Below are 26,626 nucleotides of genomic sequence, written 5' to 3' on the forward strand. Positions count from 1 at the left end.
GGTAGGATGAATGTGCTATTCCTTCAGAAATGGATTGCCCATTGGAAATTCTGGGTAATCCATAGATCCACTGGGAGGTCTAGGAGATCCTTGGCAGTGTCTACAAAATGTCATGCCTGGGGGTGTTTTTTTTCTGGAGCTGGATGAGCACAATTTCCTTAGCATCTCAAAAGGGCAAATAACCCTCAAAAAGTTAGTTTGCTTTTTTCTGTCCTTTTCTGGCATTCAAGATGTGGAAGAGAAGACATGGTAGGTCCTCTGGTACAAAATTCCACATTTCCCTAGGTCTTCAGGTAGGAGCCATATTCAATGGTGCTGACAACACAGGAGCCAAAACTCTATATATTATCTCTGTAATGAGGATCAAGGGATGGCCGAATAGACTTCCTGATGCTGGTGTGGATGATATGGTGATGGCCATGGTCAAGAAGGGCATCACCGGAACTCAGAAAGAAGATACATACAGCAGTGGTAATTTGACAACGAAAGTCATACCAAAAAGGTGGTGTTTTCCTTTATTCTGAGGATTATGCAGGGGTCATAGTAAACAATAAAGGAGAGGTGAAAGGCTCTGCCATCACAAGACCAGTTGCAAAGGAGTGTGCAGACTTGTGGCTCAGGGTTGCATCCAGTGCTGTTACCATTGCATGATTCTCCAGTGTATTTGTAAAAACAAATTAAAAATTATTTCCTCACCGCCCAAAAAAGTTAAGGACCACCATTCTAAAATGGTGTTCCCAAATGTGGCTTTCCTCCTGAAAGTTGGCTTCAGTGGGTCTATGGTAGGGCCCAGAGAATCTGGAATCTTCTTAGAAGCTCATCAGTCTTAAAAGATGCAGCTCTATAAGAAAGTATTAATGGAAATTATTTCCTGGAAGGGAAGAGAAAAAGTTATGTCAGGATTTGGCACTTTAAAGCCATTCTGATGTAAATGTATCAGGTGTTTATGGCAAAGAGAAAATTAGAATTCCTGGAAAGAAAAGGGGGCTGAAACCCAAGAAGCCATAGAAAAAAAACCAACATGAAATTCAGAAGCACGCCGTGGTTCTGCTACATTGCCCTGGGACCACAGCTTACACCAGGGCAAATGAGTTCTTTCAACAACTTGCTTGCCCCAAACTGTTTCCCTGACTCTACCCTCCAGTGACTGTCAGATTCTGTGAATTCCCAATTCTCAGGGCAATAGAACATTAGTGCCAATCTACCCCTTCTTGGCATTTTTACAGTTTCTGAACAAAAAAGTACTCATTCACTGAATTTGTTCATTCATACACACATGAAGAAAATAGATATTCTTCCTGTCCTCGTGAGCTTTACAATCTGGTGTAAGTGCTGGATTCACTTCATAGACTTACTGAGATTTGGTGCTATAAAGAGATCTTTTCCTTCGTGTTAGTGACTTCATCACACTATTTTCCCTTGATTCCTAGAACACACCAAGCGTTTTCCAGCTTCTGGGCTTCATGCATGCCCGTTCCTCCTCTCAAACACTTTCCTGCCCACTTCCCTGGTCACTTAATAACTAAACCTGTGGGTCTCAGCTTCAGTGGCCTTTTCATGAAGAGGCCTTTACCCAACTCCTCAATTTAAAGTAGTTCCCCCTGTTATCCTCTCTCAGAGTGCCTTATTACTTTTCCTTCATGGCATTTGTCAGGGTTTTTAATACTATATTTACTTGTGTGATTATTTTTTAAACTTATTTCACTTTTTTTGAAAAAAGTAATCAGACAAGGCCCACATATAAAGTGCAAACAGTAAATACGGTATACCAGGAAAAGAAAGCTATCTTCCTGCTCCTGACCTCCCCGATTCTGAGTTTTCCTTCCCAGAGGCAAACACTATTATCATTTATGTATCCTTCCAGAGTTGTATTTTTGTGGGTAGATGTGATTACTTATTAATTGGCTGTCTCCTCCACTACACAGAGGGTGGGTACTCTGTCTATTTGTTCATTGCTTTATCTCTAGTACTTAGCACATAGTCCGCAATTTATATGTGTTGGCAAAATGAATGAAAGGTGCAGAGAGATTGGGTCAATATCTAAACTGCTAGCACATGTACTTTCTTCATACCCTAACTCAGTGCTGAGCAACCAGTAAACCTTACTGATGCTCCCGTGCTCCCCTAACTCTATGAGCCAACTTCTCACACTGACTGAAACTCGAGTTTTCCCACCTGTCTGTCTTCTCCAGTGGACTGTGAGTTCCTTGAGGGCAGGAACCGCCTCTTTTTTAAAAAATTGTATTCTTTCCCATATACCACCCTATTATTAACACCTTGTAATAGTGACGTACATTTGTTCTAGTTGAAGTAGTTCTTATATTTGTACAATTAACCACAATCATCATCCACTATAAGCTTTGCTGTGTTACACAGTCCCAGGTTTTATCCTCTAGCTTTCCTTCTGGATTAAATACATGGCCCTAACCATCCCCTTTGAACCAAATTCACAATCAGCATTGTTAATTACACTTACAGTATTGTGCTACCATCACATAGGATTGTGCTATCCATTTTAGAACATTTACAATCAACCTTCTTTACAGAGTAAGCATCATCTGCCCATTCTCTACCTTCTTTCTATCTCCAGGTAACTATACTCAAGATTTTAACTCCCAGAATTTGCTCATTATAATTAGTTCATATTAGTGAGACTGCACAGTATTTGTCCTTTTGTGTCTGGCTTATTCTGCTCAACATAATGTCCTCAAGGTTTATCCCCACTGTTGTATGTGTAAGGACAGGAACTGCCTTTTACTCTTCTGAAAAGCTGTGCTGAGCATCCTGGAAGTCCTTGATGAACACTTTCTGACTGGCTGCTTTTCTAACCTGACTCATCTGATTTTTGACTCCTTTGTAATTCTGTTCCCAAACTCTGCCAGTTTTCATGTTCTCTGAGTAGCTGTGGGAAAGGTACAGGCATGTTTGGGAGTATATTGAGTCCTTTACTGTGTTCCCAGTAACTTTCCACAGGTGAATGAGTCTTGAAGGGGTAGGAGCTGTGTGCTGGTTTGGATGAATTATGTCCCCCAAAATGCCATGTTCTTTGATGCAATCTTGCAGGGGCAGAGATATTAGTATTGATTAGGTTGAAATCTTTGGATTAGTTTGTTTCCATGGAGATGTGACCTACCCAACTGTGGGTCATATCTTTGATTAGATTATTTCCATGGAGGTGTGGCCCCACACATTCACGTGGGTCTTGATTTAATCACTGGAGTACTTTAAAAGAGCCACACTGGCCCAGATGTTTGCTAACACTGATGTTTAGACATGCTTGGAGTTGTAGACCCCTGATGTTGGCTGCAGCCAAGAGAAACATTTTGAAGATGGTCATTGAAAGTAGACTTTTGCTACTCCAGAGTTTGCCTGGGAGAAACTAAGAGAATACCCCCAGATGTCTACAGAGAAATGTCCTGGGAGAAAGCCATTTTGAAACACAACCTGGGAGCAAAGGAGGAAGACACCAGCCACGTGCCTTCCCAGACAACAGAGGTGTTCTAGACGCCATTGGCCATTCTCCAGTGAAGGTATAATCATGTTTATGAATTGATTTGGGCAATTCTATGGCTGTAGAACTGTAACTTTGTAACCAAATAAACCCCCTTCATAAAAGCCAATCCATTTCTGGTATTTTGCAAAATGGCAGCATTAGCAAACTGAAACAGGCTGCCAAAATCTATCTTAGGAAAATCATTGTACATCTAATATCAGATAGAGATAAAAGGTGAGCCATTTCAGAAGAAAATCTTATCTCTTTGCCCTGCCCTTGGGTTTCACTAGGCATCAGCCAGTATCCTTTCATATAATTCTAAAGAATATATACCTATCTGTCCGTAGCCAGTTTGAGAAATGGAAAGGTGTCTTGTTGTCAGTTTAAGACCTCTTAGGCTGTTGACCCAACTTATTGATATTTTCAAAGCATTGCTTAAATATTTACTTGGCCATCTACTTTATGTTATTAATGGGTTAGGTATAAATCAAAGTATAAAAAGAGACTTCAATCTCGCATATACCAATGGTACACAATGCTGGAAGAGATCTGATGATGAAACAACAAATGCTTTTTTACAGTAACTGCCATTTAATTTCTTCTTTGGAAATAAACATTTTCACGTTGTAGATTTGCTGCATCAGGTTGCTTAAGAAAAGCAGAATAGTGTAAGACTAGGTCTCATGCCATTTCTATTTGTGATGTCTGTACTTAATTGGAAACTATTGACAGCAGTCCAGGGTTGTTATTTTTCCAGCATAGAGTTTTCCTCGAAATCTTTAGTCTAGAAAGATGCCCTTTAATTGAAACTGACTTCAGATTCTCACTTCTTTTAGCACTCAGTTTCCTCAGATATAAAACGGGGATAATAATGGCAACCTTCCAGAGTTGTGATAATTAAGTGAGGTTTTATGTCAAAACGCCGAGCACATTGAGGCATTTGTCCATTTCCCCACCCACTTCATCAAGCGGAGGTGTCTCAATGCCTGTTTTGCTAAAAAGGAAAACAGGTCTCTGAATAAGAAGTAGGGTCAGGCAGACAAGAGAATTAATTCTGACCCCAGTTCAAACATTAATTAAGCCAGGGAGGTGAGACTTACTAATAATATAAAGTCTTTGAACAATGACCTGAAAAATAATGGCTGCACATCAAAGAAGTTGCTGAATGTTGCATGCTCAGAACAAAAGGCAGAGAGGGCCAGAGGCAGTCTGGTTCCTGCCTGCCCTTACCGTCTCTCTTTGCAGCACTCTCTCCAGTCACACTGAACTTCCTCTGTTCCTCCATGCACTAAGCTCTTTTGATGCCAGGACTTTGTATATGCTCTTCTATCTGCTTGTCACCTACTTATGCCATAACTCCAAGTGCAAAAAGGCCTTCAGGTAGGCCTTCCCTGACCTCTTGAACCAGATTAGTTCACTGCACCATACCCCACCTCCATAGCACCCAGTCTTCCGTTTTCATAGCACTTATTACACATGTTATGACCCGTGAGCTCCAAGAGGACCTTCATCCAACCATCCATTTATTTGACAATTATTTCCAGAACTCCTTTTATGTGCTAGGCATTGTTCTGGGTGCTGAGGACACAGTGGTGAACAAGATAAGACACAAATCCTACTTATCAAACTTATACTCAGTGGGAGAGACAGACAATAAGCATATTAATATTGGGACATTTTACCCCAAACCACAAACTCAATAAATCCTTTGTTGGGAAGAAAGAAAGTGAAGTGAGGGTGAATGGCAGCTAGTCTCAAGGAAGGGGCAGGGGTGGCCAGTGTCAGAGCCAACACAACTAACTACTACTGGATAATTTCACTGTGAAGTTCTGTTCAACTTGTAGGAGGGCACAAAATGGTTTGGGGTCTATCTTCTCCTGTTGGTTCCTAAGAACATGAATCCTGGGAGGGGGCGCAGTAGCTCATCTTCACCTCTGTATGCTCTGTGCCTATACAGGCACCTGAAAATGGGGATTAATGAACAGCTACAAGCCCCAGACTTGCCAAGTGATCTTATCTACTCCTGTGTCTTCCTATGCCAGAGACTGTCAGATGCTTGCCAACTCATTTCCTCTTTCTCCTGGGCACCCAACTAGAATACATTTCCCTTGTAGTTAGGTGTGAATGCTTGATGAGACTTTGCCAGTAAAATATGAATGAAAGTGATAGAATCTCCTACACATTACTCTCTGTGCTCTTTCCCATCACATTGATCTTGGAAGCCAAGTATTGAAGATGGCAGAGACACAAGATGGAAGCACCTGGGTCCTGAATCACTACTTGGAGAAGAATCACCCACTTTTTAGGAACACCCATTTTGGACTTTACATGAGTGAGAAATAAACTACCGTGACAGGCCACTAAGACTGCGGGTTTATCTGTTAAAGCAGCTAGCATTATCTTACCTATACAGTTCCCTTAATTTCTACAGGCGCAGGATATCTCTCCAGCCTGGAGGCTTCCCCTGGGCTCCAGACCTGATTCTACAACTGTCCACTGGACATCCCCACTGATATGGCGGTCACTACTTCAGACTTAGGTGACCAGAAGTGGCTCACTGTCTTCATCCCCATTCAGCTTCTCCTCCAGTATGGCCCATCTCAGTGGACAGCACCACTTTCCACCCTGGCATCCAAACCTAAAACTTAGAGCCATCCTTGGTTCCTTTTCCCTTTCTCTTATCCTCCACATACCTCCTACATATCTTTCGGATTCATATACTTCTCTTCTATCCATTGCCACCACCATCAGTGCCTTTATACTGTGATAGCTGCCAACTAACCCTGCCTACTCTACTATTGCTACCCTTCTGCTCCATTTCCCCATGCTGCAGCCAAGGCATCAACCCAGAAATACATGCCACCAGGCTCACCCCTACCCATACTGACTTAAATCCCTAGGCCGGCTCCCATCGCCCTGAGGATGCAGTCCAAGCTCCTTGGCACAGTCATCAAGGCTCTGCATGACCTGGCACTGCCTCCTTCTGCAGCCTCCTCTACTGACCCTAACCCAGCTGTCTACACAGACGTCACACCAATCTCATTTCAGTTCCTCATTCACATCGTCCTCCTTCTCCTCTCCGGCTGTGCCCTCTGCCTAGAATACTCTTAACCCCATCTTCACTTAGACCACAGCTACTCATGCTTCAGGCCTCAGCTTGAGTTTCACTTCCTCAGGGAAGTGGCCTCCCTGACCCCTAAACAAGATTCAGTCACCGGACACTCCTTGTTGCTCTTCGTAACTCCCTTGACACTTGATCGATGTGACTTGCTTAATTGTCTGTCTTTCCTGTTAAGAGTGCAAGCTCCTAGAGGGTAGGGTCTGGGTCCTGCTCACCCTTGTGTGCTTAGCCTCTAAAACAAAGTAGGCATCAACATATGTCTGCTGAATGATTACATGTGAACAGTGAACCATGTCAATAATTGCCAGCTTCAAGTTGCAATAGCCTATCTCTTGGCAGCCTCTCAGGAATATCAGTGCTTTTTGATGATACCAACAGTTACTTGTCAAAGTTTCTCTGAGACCTGAGTCAGGTTGATTTGCCCCCATGTATTAATGAGGAAACAGAGCCCCAAGAGAGCAGGTGCTCTGCCCCAGGCGGGCAGTGAGGCAAGGCAGAGGCAGTCTCCAGCTCCTGCTATGATCACACCACCTCCACCCACCCCCTCCCACTTTTCTTGTTTCTGAGCGCCATGCGGAAATGTCATGACACATTGGGGGATTTCTTTCTTTCCTTGCATTTTTCTGATGTGACTCCAGCCTGGGGGGTTGGAGGAGCTAAGGCCACGGGAGGAGGGAGGCGGGTGGTGGGGAGGTTTGCAGCCACATTCCTCCGCGGCCTCCGTTTGCATAGCTCAGAGAAAGAAGAAAGAAGTTAACAAGCTTTGGCAGTCGCACTGGGCATTCAGCTCCCGTTCTGGCAGCTTCAGAGGCCAGGCCCCAACACATGCTCTGCCAAGGCCAGGGAGGCCCGCACTCTCTCCGGGTCCAGGCTGCCAAGATGAGGTAGAAGAGGTCGGGGCCTCTGTCTGAGATGGGGGCTCAAAGAAAGAGGCCCTTCTTTCTGCTCAGCTTGGCAGTCAGTTGTCCCTGAGCCATTAAGTGCCTGTTGGGGTGAGGTTGGGGCAGATAGGGCCAGTGTCTCAGTGCAGATCCTTCTAGGTTGGAGAGTTGGTGTGGGCATCAAACAGCCCAAAGGACTGTCTCAGTCCCTCCCTAACCTGGAGATATTGAAGGGGGTAGCCCCTGGGCAGATGTCCCCTCCCAGCTGCCCGGGCCACTGCCACCACATTCCAGAGTGGGTCTTGAGCTACAGAGCGAGGCTTGAGAAAAAGCTTGAGGCCCTGCTCACCATGGAAACCAGGCTTCCGAGGGAAAGGTCACATATTTGATGTGGCTGTCATCCCTGCACCTTAAATGCAACACTGTTCCCTGTGAACCCCAGCCAGTGGAAAAGGCCTGAAACAAGGGGGTGGCAGCTGACCTGTGTGCCCAACGTCAGGCGGGCCCCTGTCACAGTTTCCCCTCCTCGGCAATGCCCTGTGCTGCACCCATTTGCACAGCCTGACCTTGTACTCACCACGACAAGTACCTGGCTATGCCAAGAATTCAGAAAAGGACATACAAACAAGACCAATGATGGTAAAAACTAGCAGAGGGTTAGAAGTCAGAGCTTGTTAATAAGAGTATAGCTGTCATATATCGAGTGCTTGCTCCATGCCAGGCACGGCAATGAGTACTTTATATGTATTCTAATCATCACAACAATAAGAAAACTGAGACTCAGAGAGGCTAAATAACTTGTCCAAGATTATTATGCAACAAGCAAATGGTGTGGTCGGGATTTGAACATAGGTTTGTCTGATCCAGTCTGAGCTCTTAATCTCCACACTCTATTTTAACTCATTCATTTATTCATGCATTCGCTTATGTATTCATTCATGAAGGCATCAAGCATTTATTGAGCAAGTCTAATGTGCTAGGGACTGTGCTGGGTGCAGGGGACACAGAGCTGAAAAAGGACATGCTCTTTGATTTCTAAAAGTTCACAGAGGGGGAAACAGATGAGCAAATAGACGATGCCAATAAAACCCGATGAAAGCCATGAATGAGCAGCACCAAAGCTGCTGTGGGAAGAGGACCAATTTTCCCTGCATTGCCCAAGGCCTGGTGCTGTGGAGCACAGAGGAAGAGTGACTAACCCAGCCTGGGGTGGGACTAGATGGCAGACTTTCTCCAGAAGGTGTCCAATCCCACACCTGGAAAAGGATGTCTGTGTCTTCAGGGTTAGATTTAGGTCAGGGTTGGAGTTACATACCTTGGGCAGAAGAGAACACTTGCCTCCAAATAGGCCTGATCAGGCCCCTTCCACCAAGCACTGTGCTGCCCGGGGCCACCCAGCCCTTCCATTAGGACCCACAAAACAGAAAGAGGCCAGGCCTTTTTAGAGAACCTTGGGTGAGGGTGTGGTTTACACACCCAACCTTGACCCAGACACCGAATGGCATTAAGGAAGAAGGAGCTAGTAGTTTCTTCCTTTTAACACATCCCATTGAAGCCTACCCATAGTCAAAAGGTGGGGGACGGCAGAAATGTAACTACTCCCTCATGAGAGGGAAACCAACCCAATAACTCTACGTTAAGCAAGGAAATAAGGGTTGGGGAAAAGGGTGACTTAATTTCTCCCGTCTGTCTGGTTCCTACACCTACATCATATGTCTTTGGAAAACCTCCCACACAGACTATGAACCACTAACTACAGCACTTCAGTCCTGAAAGGAGCCCTTTTCCTTAGATGCCCTGTTGGTTAGTAATAGCTGAGATGCTGGGAGAGAGGGAGGGATGTTTTCTGAAAAGCAAGAGGGCAGCTGGCTGCCTTCATAGCTGTGTGGGTGGCTGTGAGCTAAGAGGTCCCTGTTCTCTTCTCTTTCAATCAAGGGGGCAACCAAGAAAAAAATGTGCAATTTAAAAGTTTAAAAAGAATAACCAAACCACAACAAGCTCTAAATTATATTGGTTGGTGGCAGCTTGACACTCCAGAAACCAATCATGGGAAGAGGCGATTCTGATTTCCTCCCCCCACTCTTGGACGAGGGTAACCTTTTTATTTATTATTATTTTTTGTCTCCCGGGGTTAGTGTCCATGGTGTGACGACACAGCTGGGCACTCTGATCCCTGGAGGCTTGGCCTGGCTGGGGCACCTCACCACAATCAAGCAGGATAGCACAGAGCCTTGTCTGTTTGTTCCCTCTCTGGAGAATAGTGCCAAGGCAGGAGTTCATGGTCAGTGAGGAGCCCGGGCTCTCATGGGCAAGGTCAGCATCAAACAAAACTGCATTAGCTAATAGCAGCCTTGTGCAAGATGCTTTACCCCTGTGAGCCTCACAGTCCTGCTCCATTAAACTGGGGACAATATTACCTACCTCCCTTGGGTACTGTGAGGATTACATAAGATACTAGAAGAGAAATACGCTTTAAAGCTGTGAAACACCATACAAATGTCAGATATCCTTATTTTTTTCTGTCTTTTGATACCTCCTGCTTACCCCTTTTCCCTCATTTTTCTCCTCCTTGCATTCCCCTTCCCCCCATTGCCCTCTGTGTGGTGTCCGCCTTCAGCCATATGGACTTAACGTGTCCACAGAAGAATTCTTGATTTCCATGGCTTCTGTGAATCTGCTCCGCCCCCCTTTCCTCTCCATCCTAATTAACAGAATGATCATTTACCAGTTTCTCAGGCTAAAATTCAAGACGTTATCCTGATTCCTCTTTCTCACACATCCACATTCACTCCATTAGCATGTCTTTTGGGTGATTCCTCTGAAATATGTCCTGACTCTGACTATTTCTCGTCACCTCCTCTGCTGTCACCCTAATCCCAGCCACCAACATCTCTTGTCTAGATGACTACAAAGATCTCCTAATTAGTCTTGCTTCTTCCACCTTCGCCCCCTAGGACCCTGTATCTGCTTAGCAGAATTACATTTCTAAAATGTAAATCAAATCACATCAGTACCTGACTCAAAACACTCCATTGGCTTCCAAATTGTTCACCGCGGCCTATGAGGCCTCACTGGATCTGGTCTTTGCCTACTTCTTCAACCTTTGGTGACTCTGCTGGAGCCCCAGGGGCCCCTTTCTGGCTCCCATGAAACTGAGCTTACTTTTGCCTCAGGCCCTTCATATGCCTGATCCCTTCCTGTCTCACTTAGATGTTACATCCCCATGGAGATGTAAAGCCTCTTATCTAAAATGGTTCTGTCCCCTCTGACTCTAGCATAGCATTCTGTTGTGTGCATGTGTTACTTATTTCTGTAATTATCCTACTTCTTTATTTGCACATGTATCATTAATCCATGTGTCAATCTTGTCCACTGTTCTTCTCTAGTGACTAGAATACTGACTTGGCACATAATAAGTACCCAGTAAATTTTTTGAATTTATAATGAATGCCCTTGCTTCAAAATTACTTCTCATTCTTTTCCCCCAACCCTGACTCCATCAAACTGCCCTCTCCTTCAGAGCATGGATCTCCTCAGGAAGGTGATAGAGGGGTCTCCATAAAACTTGCTGAATGAATGAAGCTAAAATGAATTACACAACAAAGAATGCCAGAGTCTTAACACAGAACTATTCCCAGGAATATCTGCATTCTCAAACAGGAAGCCTGAATTTCAGGCATTGTTGACAAAGGGAAGAATTTCAGGCCAGCCGAATGGAAGTGATATTTTTGGACAGAGTTGCTGTTACGGCTTCTTAAACCCACAAATATTTATTAAGACCCTTTAGAACAAACACCCTTGAAACTGAAGTTGACACTAAAATGTGAAACAGTGATTGAAAAGCATTGTTTCTTTCTGAGGAAGGAATTGCGGACTGGGAATCAGGGGCTAGGGTTTCCATTCTAGATGTGCCACTCATTAGCTCCTTGGACAGGTCAATTAAGATAACCAGCATTTCACTGTGCACCTAGCCCATGCCTGGCTGTCAGCTCTGCACTTTACTCACCGTATATAAATTTTGCAACTCTTCAAGGTAGATATTTTTAGCATCTCCGTTTTATAGAGGAGGAGACTGGCCCAGAGGGATTAGGTATTGTGCATGAGGGGATTTCCCTAATAAATAGTGGAGCCCGGGCTCAACCCAAGTTTGTTTAAGCCCGCAGTTCCTGTTCCTTCACTGTACCCGAGTGAGGTATCTCGGGCTCTTTTCATGAATCTGTAAACTGGGGGATGGGAAGAAGCTCTTGAACTCTTAGGAGTTGCTCTCTTTCATATGATATCTTCACTACATCATTTCTGGAGATGGGAGGAAGAGAAAAGAAGTCTGTTGCAGAGAACTCGTTTAGGAGGGTGGCTTGGTGAGGAGCGTAGGCTCGGGAGTTGGGCTCCTCGAGTTCACATCTTGCCTTTACCATTTAATTTAGGCAAAGCATTAAACATCTCTGAGTCTCAATTGGCTCATCTACGACATGGGTAGAGCAAGAACACCTACCTCCTAGGCTGTGGACAGACCTAAATGAGATATGCCCAAACAGCATGTAGCCTGGTGCCCCGTACACAGTGGGCATTCCATGAATGTTAAGTCTTTATTATCCTAATAATGATTATTATGTATATTATAAAAGTGTCTCGAATGAGACTGATAGGGAAGCACACAGAGAAGAGGTAGATGCCTCTCAGTTCTCACGAGGCTCCCCAGAAGGGCAGGGTTTTTTCTGTTGACTGATCTCGAGAAGTGGCTGCAGGTTCAGAGGCTCCCAGGGAACTCCCATCAGTGCAGAAGGAGGAGGAGAGAGCAGCTGCAAGACAGGAAGCCCAGAGCCTGCAGGAAACATCAGCCAAAGAAACAAAATGTTCTCAGAAAAGCCCCAGCCCAGCATGAGGGTTGGAGACTTGAAGCTTCGAAGCAGGAAAGGAAGCCCCGTGGATGGTTCCAAGTAACACTCTACTCAGTTATTTCTGACATCTTTACTATTTTCTCTGATTATCAAAGTAATACATAAGTACTTTACAGTATTTTATGTAATGCAAACATCAAAACTGTCCCCTATACAAGTCTGGTTTTTTAAAAATTTCTTATTGTGTAAGTATTGTACAAGTATAACACATACAGAAAAATGCACAAGTCATGCTCAATGAATTTTCACAAAGTGAATACACCTATTTAGCCAGCACCCGGATCATGGAACATAACATTATCAGAACCCTGGAAGTCCTCTTTGGTTCCCCTTCCAGCCATTATGCACCCCAACAAGAACCTCTTTCCTGATTTCTTGCACCATAGATTGATTTGGTCTGTTTTTGAATTTTAAATAAATGGAATCCCACAGAAAGTACCCTTTGTGTCTGGCTTCTTTCACTATGTTGTGAAATTCATGCATATTGCTATTTATCATTGTATAGATATACCATAGTTTATTTATTCATTCCACTGCTGATGCATAGTTGGGTAGTTTCCAGTTTTGGGTTGTAAATAATGCTGCTAAGATCATTCTTGTACATGTCTTTGATCACCATATATACTCATTTCTCTTGTGTATATCCCTAGAGTGGAATTGCTGGGCTATAGGGTTGCATATATTCAGCTTTGGTGGGTACTGCCAAGTTTTAAAAGGAAGTTCAAAGTAAATACCAGATCCTAGAAAAACTCCAGAATGTCACAACTCTCCAAGGGAAGAGGATGACAAGGGGCCGACCAGTGTCACTTGTTTAATGGCCTCTCAATGGATCTCTCATCCTCCAATCCACCCAGGACACCGTAGCCACACAGCCTGCCCCAAATTCCACTTTCATCCTGTGATCCCCATTCACCCTCCCCACAGGGGCCCTTCTCTAAACCCAATGGCACTTCAAAAGACAACATTGGCTTGCATACCTGTCCACTTGCTGGCACTGGACTGTATTGTTTCTTATATTCATTCATTCATTCATCCTTGTGAAAATTGAGTGCCTATAACTCAATTGGATTATTTTAGAATTTGGGATTGAAAAGTGCACACCTCTGCCCTTGTGGATGGAGTTAACATTCTAGTAGGAGGTGATGGAGAATGAACAAATATGAATATGTCAGTGATGATAAGTATGATAGAGAAAAACAAAGCAAAGTAAGGAAAATAAGAGTGGGGTGGGGGAGGGATATGCAATTGTATAATAGGGTGGTCAAGAAAAGCTTGGAGAGCAGACAAGATCTGAATTATGTTTTAAAATGGTCACTCTGGCTGCTATGTTGGAAATAGACTGTAGAGGGGCAAGGTAGAAGAGAGGCAGGATGCTATCCCAAGAGTCTAGGCAGGAGATGATGATGAAGCGAACTGTTGTGCTAGTTGAGGCATGATGAGAAAGGGTTGCATAAGGATATATTCTAAAGGTAGGACTGACAAGATTTGCTGGTGGATTGGCTGTGGAGCATGAGAGGGGTCTCAAGAATATCTTGTTTTCACCAGGAGCAATGCCTGCTTTCATATAAGGCACAGGGCCAGGCCCAGATTCCAGAGTCTGGTCCTCAAATAAATGGACGTCTTTCCTGATTTCAGCCACACCTCCTATGTGAAAGGTCTATTCTCTTTTGTCTCGGAAGTAGTATGGTTTAAGTATTTAGACAAAATAATTGGAGTCAGACTAACAGGGTCTGAGTCCCAGCTTTGTCACTTACCAACTGTGTATCCTCAGGCAAGTTACATAACCTCTCTGAACCTCAGTTTCTTCCTCTGGAAATAGTGGGACAATAATAATACCTCCATCACAGGTTGTTGGAGACACTGAGTTAGTGTACATAAATAGGCCTGGCATAGAACCTAATACTGAGGGCTTAGAAAATACCAATGTTAAATCAGTTCTCAGTTAAAACAGGCAAACAGAAGGGTAGAAAGTAAGGTTTATCTTATCTTTATTTGGATTGCAAAGTAAAAATATGAACCAGGTTTGGAAATACAGGTTGTAACAGTTCAGAAATGGCACCAGAAACTTCCAGAAGGGACCATGACAGCATACCTTTGTACTTTTGGTGAGGTGGCTGTATTTACACAAAAGCCTTCCCTACCTCCAACCCTCTCTGCAGAAATTGGTAGGTAATCAATACCAAGAACAGCCACCTCCAATGTTTCCTATTGTGTGCCAGCCTTTTTCTTTGCTGACACCTTTTCTAGACTGTCCTCTGCTGCAAGGACCCCTGCATGGAGTAGCACCAGAAGAAATGTCTTGACACAAGGGAGAATGAATTCTCATTCTGTGGGCTGGGGGTCAAGGGGAGGGGATTGTGAGCAGGAAAGCTGCAGGCATGGGAACCCAACCTCTTCTGAGATTTGGGAGGGAGAGGATGCAGGGAAACATCAATATCTGTTACACCTTGACAACAGCACCTTCAGTTTTCAAAACACAAATGGTAGACAAAATTGCCTAGGCCAGACTGCAGTCCAACTCATAGAGTGGATCTGACAAAGTTAACTCCTACATCCTGACCTTACAGAACTCCCTCCTGTGGCACTCTGATCATGAAAGGTCTTCAGAAATGTGGATAGACAATAAATTACTACAGAAGGGTCACAGAGCCATTGCAGATTTGCGGCAGAGGAGTGTGGCGCTGAGCCAGATGGTGGGGGGAATCCGGGTTGAGGGCTAGAAAATTGCCAAAGTAACAGTCTAGGCACTTGAAATATCGTTAGATTGTTAAAAACTAAATAAATTAACATACATAGAATAAAATAAATATATAATTTAAGATGCATTTTACAAACAAACAAAAAAAAATAGCTGTTAAATTATTTTTCCATCTGGGTTGAAGTCCCAAAACTCAAAGTTCTTGGGCTTAGTGGTATTTCACAGTTAGCTCATCAAATCCAGCACTGGAGAGTCCCAATGGCAGATCCCTTGGCAACTACTTGAGTACATGGCTTCTCGAAAATCTTTGTTACTTTCTTCTAGTCTACACATCTTGCCTTCTTCTTCTTTTGTTTTTAGTCGAAGATCCTGGAGCATGTGGAATTTAACTGGCATTTTAATCCATAAGATAAGTGTTTAAACAAACTTATGGGGGTGAGTGGGGTTTGGAGGCGGGGAATCAGAGGGCATGAAGGTCCCTTGATTCTGCTTTCTTCTGACCCAGATCTCACTGGACATATTGTTTGGCACTTGAAGGCTCTGGTATTTTGGCAAAGCAATTATGGGAGGCCCAATCTAGACAGCAACTAGGGAAGAGGGAGTCTTCGTGGCTAGTTGTGAAGTCCTTTCCCTCCGCAGAGTCTGAGATAAACTTGTGTCTTCTCAGAGGTAACAGTCCCCAGCCGATTCCTAAAGCACAAGAGGAAGGTATCTAAAACCCCATATCTCCCTGGTCCAGGCTTAAGAGGTGGAAAGATCATCAGGGAAGGGGAGGGAAGGACAGAGGATGAGGATGGGAGAAAATGTCCTCTCAGACATCTGTCTTGGGTATGTGTCTGGCAATTTTCACTCTAAGTGGGGATGAAGCACCAACAGTCTCTTTGAAAACAATTGTCCCATGGGACCCTGACTTCACAGTAGCCTGCCCCCCAACCCTTAGGTGGAGAGAAGAATTCAGTACTCATTGAAACAGAGCCAGGAAAGGTGGTGAGGGTGCCACAGGGCAAAGAATGGACCATTACCTTGAGTACAGGTCTCTCTCAGTGGGAATTAGTCATGCCCAACTTCACTTTCTCTTCGTTTTCCACATCGTAACCTCCTCTCCTGTGATACCTGAAGAAGACAAGTTTTATGAGCAAGCCCTGCCTTCTACAACAGGGGAGAAACTGACGCACAGAGTGCAGGTCCCAGAGCAGGTCATTCCCAGGACCTCTGCCATGGTGGCTCCCTACTCTACCTGGATAATCCCGGAAGGTCCAGCAGCACAACGGACCTCTAGTCAAAGGCCCAACTGCCCCGAGGGATGCCTGTCTCTAACAGCAGGGTACAATTTATCAAGAGCTTTGATCTCACTCATCCGATCCTCACAACATCCTTATGAGGTGGGTGGACAGAGATTACAATCACTGAGATATTACCTTATCTCTCTGATGAGGACTGTAACTTGCTCCAGGTCTCAGAGCAGGGGAGTTATAGTGTTTGAAAACAGGCATAGACGACTTGGTAGGTCTCCTCCAACCCAGAATGTAATCTGGATTAGAAGTGTGGCCTGAAGATCAGATGCCTCAGCATTGGAAGGATATACTGATAGCATCACTCAAGCCTTGAATACCAAACCACAGGCTTATGCCACCAAAGAACAGAGCCAGGGGAAGGAAATGTGTGAAGAGGCGGCTCCATTAGTGGGTTGCTGGGACACAGGGCAGGAAAAGAACTCCCATGAGGAGCAGAACCTATTATGGCCTAGTGAGTTCGCCCTGGGCTCTAGATGCTGGATTCATGTCTTGTCAGAGAAACCAGGTTCTTGGAAAACCTGCATGCAGGAATGTCAGTCAGCCTCCTAGCCCAGGATTTGGGGAGATGGGGGGGCCCGTGTGATCACCAGGCAGAAGACCCAGGAGGAGGAGGAGTGGGAGTCATGCCCAACTTCACAGCAGAAAAAAGCCTGCAGGGGCCCCTACCACTCACCAAAACATGAGAAGGCCCACAATGACGAGCAGACAGAGAGAGAACAGCACCACGGCCACCACGACCAGGATGGTTGTGTGGTCATAGGTGTACAAGCGATTTTCCACTGGGAGGCTCAGCCCGTGGCACCTCTCTCCGTGGTAACCTGGGTGGCAGCTGGTTCAAGACAGAACAAGAAGGAAATAGGGTTAGTGGTTTGGCCTCTCTCTCTTGACAAAAGCCTACCTATGTAAGCCAAACCCCATTCCTCACATCCACAGCCTATGAATCCCTGGCCATGACATTGGCCCTTTCTCTATCCTTCTCCTTTAGTAGAAGATCCTTTAAAAGCCCCTCTGAATGCCCAGTGGCCTTCCTCCCTCACTCTGCACCCTCCCCTTGAACCATTTCCTCTGGTTCTCTGGCCCGAGAGTCCTGCTCCAGTCCTGCTCCAGACAAGGTCTTGGTTAGATTTGTTCCACCTGTGGCTGATCTACTGCATGTGTGCTAAGACATTCTGTTTAAGTCACTTAAGATGACTTGGGCACAAGAGTTTCTGGGTTGAGGGGGGGGGATTCGGTATTGCTCCCTAGAGGGAGGCCTTGCAACATTCTGACTCAGAAATAAACCCAGCCTTCCCCATTAATGCTTCCAGCGTCCGGTCCCTCTCGCCACTGCCCACCCTATTAATAGGCCCTGCTCCTTTGCCAGGAGTCGTTTTCCTTTCATTTAACTCCTAGCTCCCCCTGGGTGCAGGGCCTAACTGAGGAGCTTAACTTGGGCCTTTGGCCTTTGAACTGGGGTATCAGGCCTCCTTCACCATAGGACAAAGCAAATAAACCAAGATAACATCTTCCTGATCAGCTGCCCTGCCAGAGCATGTAAGAATGTCAGAAACAACTTTTGGCTATTCTCACTCAAGAAAAAAATCACAGGGCAACTGCCTCTTCTCATGCAAAACAGAGGAAGTGCTTACAACACAACAAACACATTCACATCCCTTCCTTTATCTGATCCCTTCGAAGATCTTTTTGGTGTGCATAGGAGCCCCCTTTTACAGAAAGGGAAGAGTTGTTTTCCCAAGGCCACCTAGCACAGCTGAGGCTGGATGAGGATCGTCTGACTCTGAGCTCAGTGTGCAGCCCACCCACACCCCACAACTGCCAATCCCCCAGCCGGGACTGCCTCAGGACTTTAGGCCCACTGGCTGGTGAGGAAAGGATTGAGAACCTGATAGCCCTCTACCCAGAGTTAAGCCTTCTCCAGAAAAAAGGTTGTACACCTGGTACCTCAGAGCAAGGACACCAGAGAAGCTCCAAGGAGCAGATCACTGCAGACCCAGCAGAGGGGCCAGGCATCCTGGCACTGCCTCAGGCATGGCTGGGGAGCTCTGCATCCCTGCCCCTGCCTTCCTGCCCAGCCCCTCCCACCACCCAGCCCCAGCTCCCTGGAGAATCACTTGTGCACAGCAGTTAATGGTTTATAAGACACAATCCTTATCTACTAGCTCAATTGAGCCTCATAACACCCTGCTAGCCAGGTACAGCTCCATTTTATAGATTGAAAGGCTAGGATTAAGAGTTGGAGAGATTAAGTGATTTTCCAAAAGTTTCACAAGAAAGCAGCAGGGCCTAGAAACAAGTCTTGGAAGACTTCAAATTCATGATTCTTTGCACATTGAACAGTGCAGGTTACCCCAAGGAAAGAAACACACATCTGATGGGTTCCTGGGATCATCTGACCCTGCTCTCTAACTGATTATTATTATCATTAATACTATGAATAATAATAATAGATAGTGAGTACTCTGTGCTGATTTACAAGAATCATTTCATATAACCTTAAAAGATTCTCTTTGAAGTAGAATTACTATCCCCATTTTAAAGATGAGGAGCCTGTGGCTTAACTTCTGTTAAATAACTTGTCCGAGATTACACAGCTTGTAAGTGGTAGAGCCAGGATTCCACTTGGGAGACTGGATGACTTCAGACACTGTGCTCTGCTGTGGGGGAAAGCTGAGTCTGTTTTTCACTTACAGCCCATCATTCAAACCCCACAGGTAGTTACTCAGATGATAGAAATAAAGCTTGGCCTCAGAGCCCCACAATTCAGTTACATAACCCCCCACCCCCACCCTGAGTCAAAAGGATAACAATGCAAACATCCTAATATTACCCACCTTCCTCTCCCTTTGCAGGCAACTCCTGACTTCCCCAGGGAAGGGGGGGTGGGGGGATGAGCACATTCCAAGCATCCCGGGGTGGGGGCAAGATCATGTGTCTTGCCCAGGGCCAGCTGCCCATCAAACTGGGACACACATTCCTCCTACCCATGTCTAGGGCCAAGTTCAGAACTTGCATTACAACAGAAGCAAGAAACCTCTAGTGTCCACAGACATCATTCGAACTGAGTTTTTCTTGTCCCTACCTCAGGAAGTGGACGGGGCACCATTTGATGGAGGGACTCAGAATATTTGAGTTCCAGACTGGTTCTGCTGCTATTTCTAGCCGGGTGATCTTAGCCAAGTCACTTCACCTTTCCAAGCTTTGGTTTCCCTATGTATAAAACAGGGAGAATAAATGCCTACCCTCCTGGAGCATTGTGAGGATCAACTGAGATAATATGGGTGAAAGCACTTAATAAAATTCCAAGTCCCATATATATGTGAGTTATTACATAATCAGATTCCAGAGGGTACTGCCCACACATATCCTGAGGAATGGGGTGCCGAAGACAGACAGAGTCAAAGAGATGGTGGCTTGCCATTCCTTCTCTGCCCTAAGGTGCTCTATCTGGGCATGAAACCATTTGGAGCCACTAGGCCAGCTCTGAGACCTCCTCAATCCAACAGACCCCAGGCTTCCTCCAGCCGCAGGAAACTGTGCTGCCAATTTCAACTACTCCCTGATGGCAGCTTCTGGCTGGTGACACAGAAGAGTTTTCCTGTCAATGGTGGCTGTGAAGGGCTGGTTTTGGAAGCTGCCAGGCTCAAGCTCACTACACCAGCCCAGACACACCCTGGCTGATGGTTCCTGGGTCTGGAGGCAGGGAGGAGCCACAAAGGGCCTCAGATGTTGGTACCCAGATGAAATATTCCTCCAGACCAGGAGCTCTGTGTCTTCTGGCTGTCTTCTGCCCTGAGAACCAAGGGCAGGAGGCAGCCAGACCAGACAAAGAATCCAGTTCCTTGAAAATTCCACCTAGTCAGAGAAGAGGGAAGTAGACAAAAAGTCTTCAAATCAGATTGAAATGCTCTTAGGCTAGTAAAAGGCTTATGATACCTCTACAACCACAACTGCCCTCTATAAAATCCTACTCAAACTCTACAAGGACAGGGAGGGCACAGACCAACAGTGCAGCCTGGGACAATGAAAAGCATGCTGGACTGGGAGTCAGGCACCTGAGTCCCTACCCTGTTTTCCTCCACTTATTTAGCTGCTGATCTCAGGCAAATCACTTCCTCCTTCCTGGCTCCAGTCTTTCAAGTGGAAAGAACAAGCCCTGCCCACCTAGTTCAGGGATTTGAGAATCCCAAGAGACTGTATCTCCCCATCGTGTAGAACAGTGTCTGGCACCAAGCAGATGCTCAATCCAGACCTATTGTGCCCAATTAATATTAAATGTTAACTGTGAAGCTCTGGGGAAAAGGAGGCACTATTATGGTTAACATCACTATCCCTAGGACAACTGGGAGTTTTGGTAGCTGACACAGTGAAGCAGTAGACGCCCCATATCCATCCACCAACACCCTTGACTAATTCAGCCTAGACAGATCCCTGGCCCCAATCCATTTTGACTACTGTCATAGTCACTGCCTCCACCCTGTGCTAATAATGCCATTTTACAAATTGCCCTAAGACCCTGGGAGGGATAATATGGGGACTCTGTAGACTCCAGCTAAGCAACCCCTTCCAATACCAAGCTCCTGACAAGGATGTTAGAGGGGAAGACATATAAGTAACCATGGATGTCATAGGAAGTGAGGGCAGCTCTGCTATGTGCAATCAGAAGGGACAAGGAAATTTTAAAAAGCCAAAGGATCTATATGAATCACAGGTAGAAGAGACACCAGGCAGTCAGCCTTCTTGACAGGAAGGGAGGCAGCGTGCACCCAACAGTCTCCTGGTCCTGTCCAGAGTCTCCCAGGCCACAATGCCCTCAGAGTCGGACTCTATACAGGGAATTTGTGCCCAGCGGAAGAGAGTGGATGTTTGCAGCCTGACGTGGGGTGTTGGCCTCAGGCACAGTGGCGACATTATGCCTGCCAGAGAGCATGGCAGTGCCGTCATCCTGAGGGGTTGCCAATGCAGCCGTTTGCTGGGCTTGGCCTAGCAGAGCAGCTGGGGAACCCACAGCCCCTCCGCCCACATCCCTCCCAGGGAAAGGGTGATGCCTGCTGGGTTGGGTTCCATTTCCCTTTAATCCTGCACAAAGGCCAAAGGCCATTACTTTCCATGCCCTGTAACTCCTGGCTCTTGCTGGGGTGGGGAAAAAGGGAGGAGGGGCTTCATCTGCTTCCATGATGACCATTCTCTGTACTGACATGCCATATCTTAGAATTGACACTCTTTGTTCTCTCATGTGCACACATCCCCAGCTGTACACATATTGGCATAGCGGGTATCCAAATGCATCCCACGTATGACTACACGACTTCGGAAAGGAGGCTCAGGAGTTCCACTCCACCCAGAAAGTCCACTTTGCCATGCTTCCTACTGGCTTATCCCATCTGGAGTAGGGCATGAAACAAAAATGAGGACCCATCTTCAGGTTCCAGCTCTCCCATCCACATGCTTATTTCTGCTCAAGAAGGAAATGTTCCCAAAGAAGCTAGAGCGTCACAAACCCACGCCACAGGAAATTGCATCTGATGAAGGGAGCCCCTTCCGCTGACTAAAAATATTTCTTCCCCTCTCAACTTCCACCCAGAGGTTGAAAAGAAATTGGGTGGAATGATGAGTTCAAGGAACAGTGACAAGGAACAACCACATGGCCGACAAGGAGTCTGCTGACGAGAGTCAGTTCTGGGGAAGGGACACTTACATGCAGGATGGAGACCGGAGCTCCTGCACATATTTGCATTCTCCGTGGATGCAGAAGTCCTTGTATTTCCGAAGACATGGGTCTCTCTTCCTCCCTAACCCCTTGCCTTTCTTCTTTCTTTTCCCATATTCCTCCTTGCTTGGTGTGGACAGAGCTTGTGGCTTGGAAGAGAAAGCAACTGCAGGAGAAAGGCAACCTGTTAAGTCTTTGACTCTCATGGGGAAAAGAATCAGAACAGCATAGCCTTTGAAGGAGTGTGTACCCTTTGATTCCACCTGAAGTCAGAGGCCTGGGATGGTTCCTTTGCTTAGTGCCTTCCAAGGGCTGAAGGAAGACTGAGAAGAGTGACCAGAAACCGGGAACCTTAGGAGGAGGAGAAGTTAAGGTGGGTTCCAAGGAAGGCTTTTCACAAATTCAGTTTAAGAGCCTCATTCCAAGAATGTCAGCTTCTGTACAGCAACTGCAACCAATTAGGCAATTCTACCAACCTCCCCCACCCCACTCCTTCCACCACACCCCCTATTTCCCACCCCCACTTTGTTCTATTTTGGCCTTAAATCAGACTCATTTCCTGATGCTGCACTCAGTGACCCACTTGTAGGAAGACAGTGTCAGAGACAAAAATTGCTTCTCAAGAAGGTACTTAGAGGTTTGAGGGGGTTTCTAAAATAAGCAGCCCATGTCTTCATGCAGACCCTGCTGGGGCACCCATTAGCAGCAGGGTACCATGAGTCCAGGGCAGAGTCAGGCTTGGGAGCAGCAAGTAGGCCATCCCTGGTCAGGGCCTTGCTTTGTTGACTTTAAGCAAAATATTTACCCAACTTTGTGCCGACTGTAGCTCACCCACTTCTCTCAAAGTTCCATTTACATTTATCCCCAGGTGTCCTGTTTATAGCTCTCTAGGATGGGGTTACAGTGTGTACAAGGGGTAGAAGAGATGGAAAGTAAGGAACTGTCCAGAACAACAATAACTCCGTCATTCCTTCCAGCCTTCAGAGAGACAGAGGGAAAAACAACCTCACCCAGAAATCCAGCTGGGATTGACCATGGGCTATGGGCCAGTACCCCCACACTCCTGCACCCCCAGCAGGAAAAAGGTGCCTACTGTCCATGGCTGTAGCCATGTGTCAGGCAAAAGGGTAAACATGATATATTAGACTGAAGACCTAGAACCCTCAAGCTGGAAGTGACCTTAAAGAATATCTTGACCTCCCATTTTCAGATGAAAAAATTCAAGGTCTGAAAAGGCAGTGACTTGCCCCAAATTATGCCCAGTGTTTGATTAGAATTGTAGTCTCTACAAGCTGCAAACACCTCTACAATCTTTCTCCTCCAAGTCTAGAGTACCTGGAATGTTGAGCTAGGAATGAAACAATGAAAGAAAATGACAATGAATGGGTTCTGAAGTCAGCAGACATGTGCTCCAATTTCAGCCAGGAAACTTAGTGCAAGCTACTTAGTCTCTCAAGCTTGGAGATCATCATATATTGTGAATTAAAAGAGTAGCTATCTCAGAGGGTTGCTACAAGGATTAAATAAACCAGGATAACATGTCAACTTCCCAGAACACAATAGGCCCTTCATAAATAGTAATATTTATTTTAGGTGATAGGAACCCTAGACCTGAAAAACAGTCTTTGCCCAGCAAAGCCAAGAACAGGGAAGAGAGGCAGGTGACAGAAGCCCCACAATCCCCAGTTTCCTCTGGTCCAGTCCCAGGCCCCTCCAGAGCTCTGAAGATGATGTAGGTGCTCAGAGGAACTCACAAGACCAGAACTATGGGGAAAGCAAGGCAGAAGAGCCAGGCCAACAGAGAAGAGAGGGAGAAAGTGGAAGGGTGATAGCCAGGTTCCTGCCAGGGAGAGGGAGCAGTGAGTCAGGTCTGCAGAGGTATGAGGAGCAGCCGCATGGGTGAGGGGTGAGTCACAGCCCAGCCCTGCCCAGTCTAGGGGAGGACCAGGAGAATCCAGGCTGTTCAGACCAAGGGTGACCCCAGAGGGGCACAGTGAGAGGGTGGGGGGCTGGGATCTCAGTCTCAGCTTCAGAGCAGATCCTTGATTTATACTGGAAGCTGAGAGAGCACCCAAGGGAAGCTCTGGGTAAGGAGAGAGAAGGGCAGCTGAGGAGCAGGCAGGGCTAGAACAGGTGGGTACCTTTTCAACCAAATAAAGTCATTCAGGGACTCCCGGGCTCATTCCCTACTCCACCCTGGAGAATCACTGCAGCTGGTTGGACGCAAGGAAGAAGGCAATGCCCGAGGCTCTGGACTCTGCCCTCTGCCTTTACCCAGCCACATCCACATATGCCAGTTGGAGGATCCCACCTGGCCTTTCCCTGCTTGGAGTCTCAGGGGACTCAAGGTGGTCAGGAAGTCTCCAGGCTTTGGGTGGGATTCAGAAACACCCAGCAAGTATTTCTATATGGATCTCTGGGGACCCAGTGCTTACCCTTCATAAGTGCTGGCCTCACCTAGAGAGGCCAAGAGTTCCTCACTCCCCTCTACTCCTGGCGGGTACCCACCTACCTAACAGGAGACACACTGCACTCTGTGCCCAGCACCTCCACATCTGTAATCTCTCAAATACTAGACATTTGATGTGGGAATTAGGACTTCCCCCTTTTTACATAGGAACTCTGGGGAAAGCATCTCAACCATTCCTTGTTCCTACCACCCAGCTTACCTCAGAGGAATGTACCCACCCTAGACACCTGGCCTGTCTCGATTTCCCCCTAAGTATCCAGAAGGGCAGCAACCCATCAGGCAAGACCCAAGGGAAAGAAAGCAGCAGGACCCACATTCCAGGTTCCCCCAGTGCCCCTGTCAAGCCGGTCAGCTCTTCCTCGAGGACCTCCATAAATAGCCCCCAATCCGCCCGGGTGCCCAAATACCAAACAGATCCTAGATCCGCTTATTTTTTAACTGCCGCCAGGGTCCAAAGATTGGCGGCCCCCACACCCACCTCTGAAAAGGTCCAGGTTCGCCTCTTCCAAGTCCAGGACTTCTCGGCCCCGGCCGCCTCCCGAGGGCAGCAGCTGGTCCGTGGATCCAGTGGGAAGGTCCGGGTTGCTGATTCCGGCCGCTAGCCCTCTCCGAAGCCGCTCCAGGCTCTCACCGGTCACCAACGCCGAGAGCACTGCGGGCGACAAGCAAGGCCGTATCAGAACCCCCGCCCGGAGCCCAGCCACCACGAACCAGTGCCGGCGCCCGCCCGCCGGGGCGCACGGGCCCCACCAAGTGGCCCGTGCCGGGGGCGCTGCAGCGATTTTCACCGGTGCCCAAACCAGCCTCCCCATCCCCCGACATCCGGGGGCGTTGGCAGCCCTCTCACCTGCAGCCAGAAAGAGCTTCAGCACTACCGACGGCAGCAGCTTCATGGTCCCGGGCCCGGCGGAGACGGCGAGGCAGCAGTCACTTTGGAGGAGGCGGCCACAGGCGCTGACACCGGAGCCCGGCAGGCGGAGCGCAGGAGATTCCGTCGGGCACCCTCTGCTGCCCGCCTCTGGGTGCAAGCCTGGCTCGGACCTTCGCGGAGCTCGCGGCCTCTGTGCGTCTGTGCTCGTAGTCTCCTTCCGCCGGAGATCAAGGTGAACAGCTGCGTGCCGCGCGCAGCTCCCCCGGCTGACTGAGCGCTCCAAGGCGCGCGGCCGGGAAATAAGGCTCCCGGAGGGGCCGAAGCTCCGCCCCGCCCAGCGCCGCCCCCTCCTCGCTCCCGCGCTGGGAAGCTCGCCCAGCTCCAGGCGCCGGCTGCTTATCCCCCTTCCCAGCGGGCGCGGCGGGGAGAGCGGAATGGGGGGGTGGGGGGCGTCTGAACTTTGGGGGGGCCAGGCCAGGGAGGCCGGTGCCTGACAGGCGGGTGGCGGGGACCAAGTTCCCATCTTTCTCCGAATGCTAGTCGCGCTGCAGCCTTGTGTGACTGCTGAGCTGAGACTCTGCCCTTAGACCCTTCCCCCTCGTTTCTTCCCCTCTTCCTGGGCTGATCCCTTGGGCTGTCGCCTTCGAACTAGGGGCTTCCACTCATGTCACCCTCTGAGTTTCAGAAGTCCACTTTTTTTTTGCCTACCAACATAGCAAGTAGTAAATAATAATTCATTTATCAGTTAAAAATTAGACATATGAATACCAGAAGGTCTGATGAGCTAGAGATGGCCACGGAGTTGCAGTTGCAGGCGCTTGGTATCATTCCAGGAAAAGCCAAGGAAGTTCCTATTCTTCCAGATGCTGGCGTGGCTTCCCCTCACATTCCACCAGGGGACATAGTCTCCATTAGGATTTTCAAACTATGGATTATAATCCCCAGGTTTCTGGGATTAGAGAAACACAGGAACCCTCAGACTTTTCCTTGTTCTTGAACATCACCTTCTTTACCAACATAAAAATTGAGTCCCCTCCCATAGGACCCAGCTGGCTCACATGTTCAACAGGTGCCAGCAGATGAATGTATTTCTCTTCCACTCCATGTATTTTCACAGGGGTCTTCTAGAGTCAAATGTCCTGCCCCAAAGAAATGACTCTCTCAGTGGGTATTTCAGCCCTGAGGGAGTGCT

The 26,626-nt window shown here is 47.1% G+C and overlaps 1 protein-coding gene and 1 pseudogene across 2 annotated transcripts; one reads left to right on the top strand and one right to left on the bottom strand.

The window, feature by feature from the left end:
• The first annotated feature begins 230 nt into the window (after positions 1 to 230).
• LOC119508485 lies at positions 231 to 651 on the top strand (annotated as a pseudogene).
• Positions 652 to 12,124: 11,473 nt separating this feature from the next.
• Positions 12,125 to 25,692, bottom strand: HBEGF (heparin binding EGF like growth factor). 2 transcript variants are annotated; one of them, XM_037801849.1, is made up of 6 exons: positions 25,411 to 25,692; positions 25,042 to 25,215; positions 22,082 to 22,259; positions 17,060 to 17,215; positions 16,114 to 16,204; positions 12,125 to 12,317 (listed from the first exon to the last, which is right to left on the bottom strand). In XM_037801849.1, the coding sequence occupies exons 1-5, from the start codon at positions 25,454 to 25,456 to the stop codon at positions 16,132 to 16,134; spliced, it is 627 nt and encodes a 208-aa protein (XP_037657777.1). In that variant the 5' UTR covers positions 25,457 to 25,692; the 3' UTR covers positions 12,125 to 12,317; positions 16,114 to 16,131. The 2 variants fall into 2 exon arrangements, with proteins under 2 accessions (XP_037657777.1, XP_037657776.1); XM_037801848.1 differs by lacking the exon at positions 12,125 to 12,317 and adding an exon at positions 12,449 to 15,781.
• Between the last annotated feature and the right edge of the window lie 934 nt (positions 25,693 to 26,626).

Source organism: Choloepus didactylus, chromosome 13, assembly GCF_015220235.1.
Source record: "Choloepus didactylus isolate mChoDid1 chromosome 13, mChoDid1.pri, whole genome shotgun sequence".
Lineage (NCBI taxonomy): Eukaryota > Metazoa > Chordata > Mammalia > Pilosa > Megalonychidae > Choloepus > Choloepus didactylus.

What these genes read in the sequence shown, in the direction of transcription:
- HBEGF (XM_037801849.1), bottom strand. Translation starts at nt 25,456, where the DNA reads ATGAAGCTGCTGCCGTCGGTAGTGCTGAAGCTCTTTCTGGCTGCAG. An exon ending in GAAGCTCTTTCTGGCTGCAG is followed by an intron (nt 25,216 to 25,410) that starts GTGAGAGGGCTG and finishes TGTCGCCCGCAG; the next exon opens with TGCTCTCGGCGTTGGTGACC. An exon ending in GAACCTGGACCTTTTCAGAG is followed by an intron (nt 22,260 to 25,041) that starts GTGGGTGTGGGG and finishes TTTCTCCTGCAG; the next exon opens with TTGCTTTCTCTTCCAAGCCA.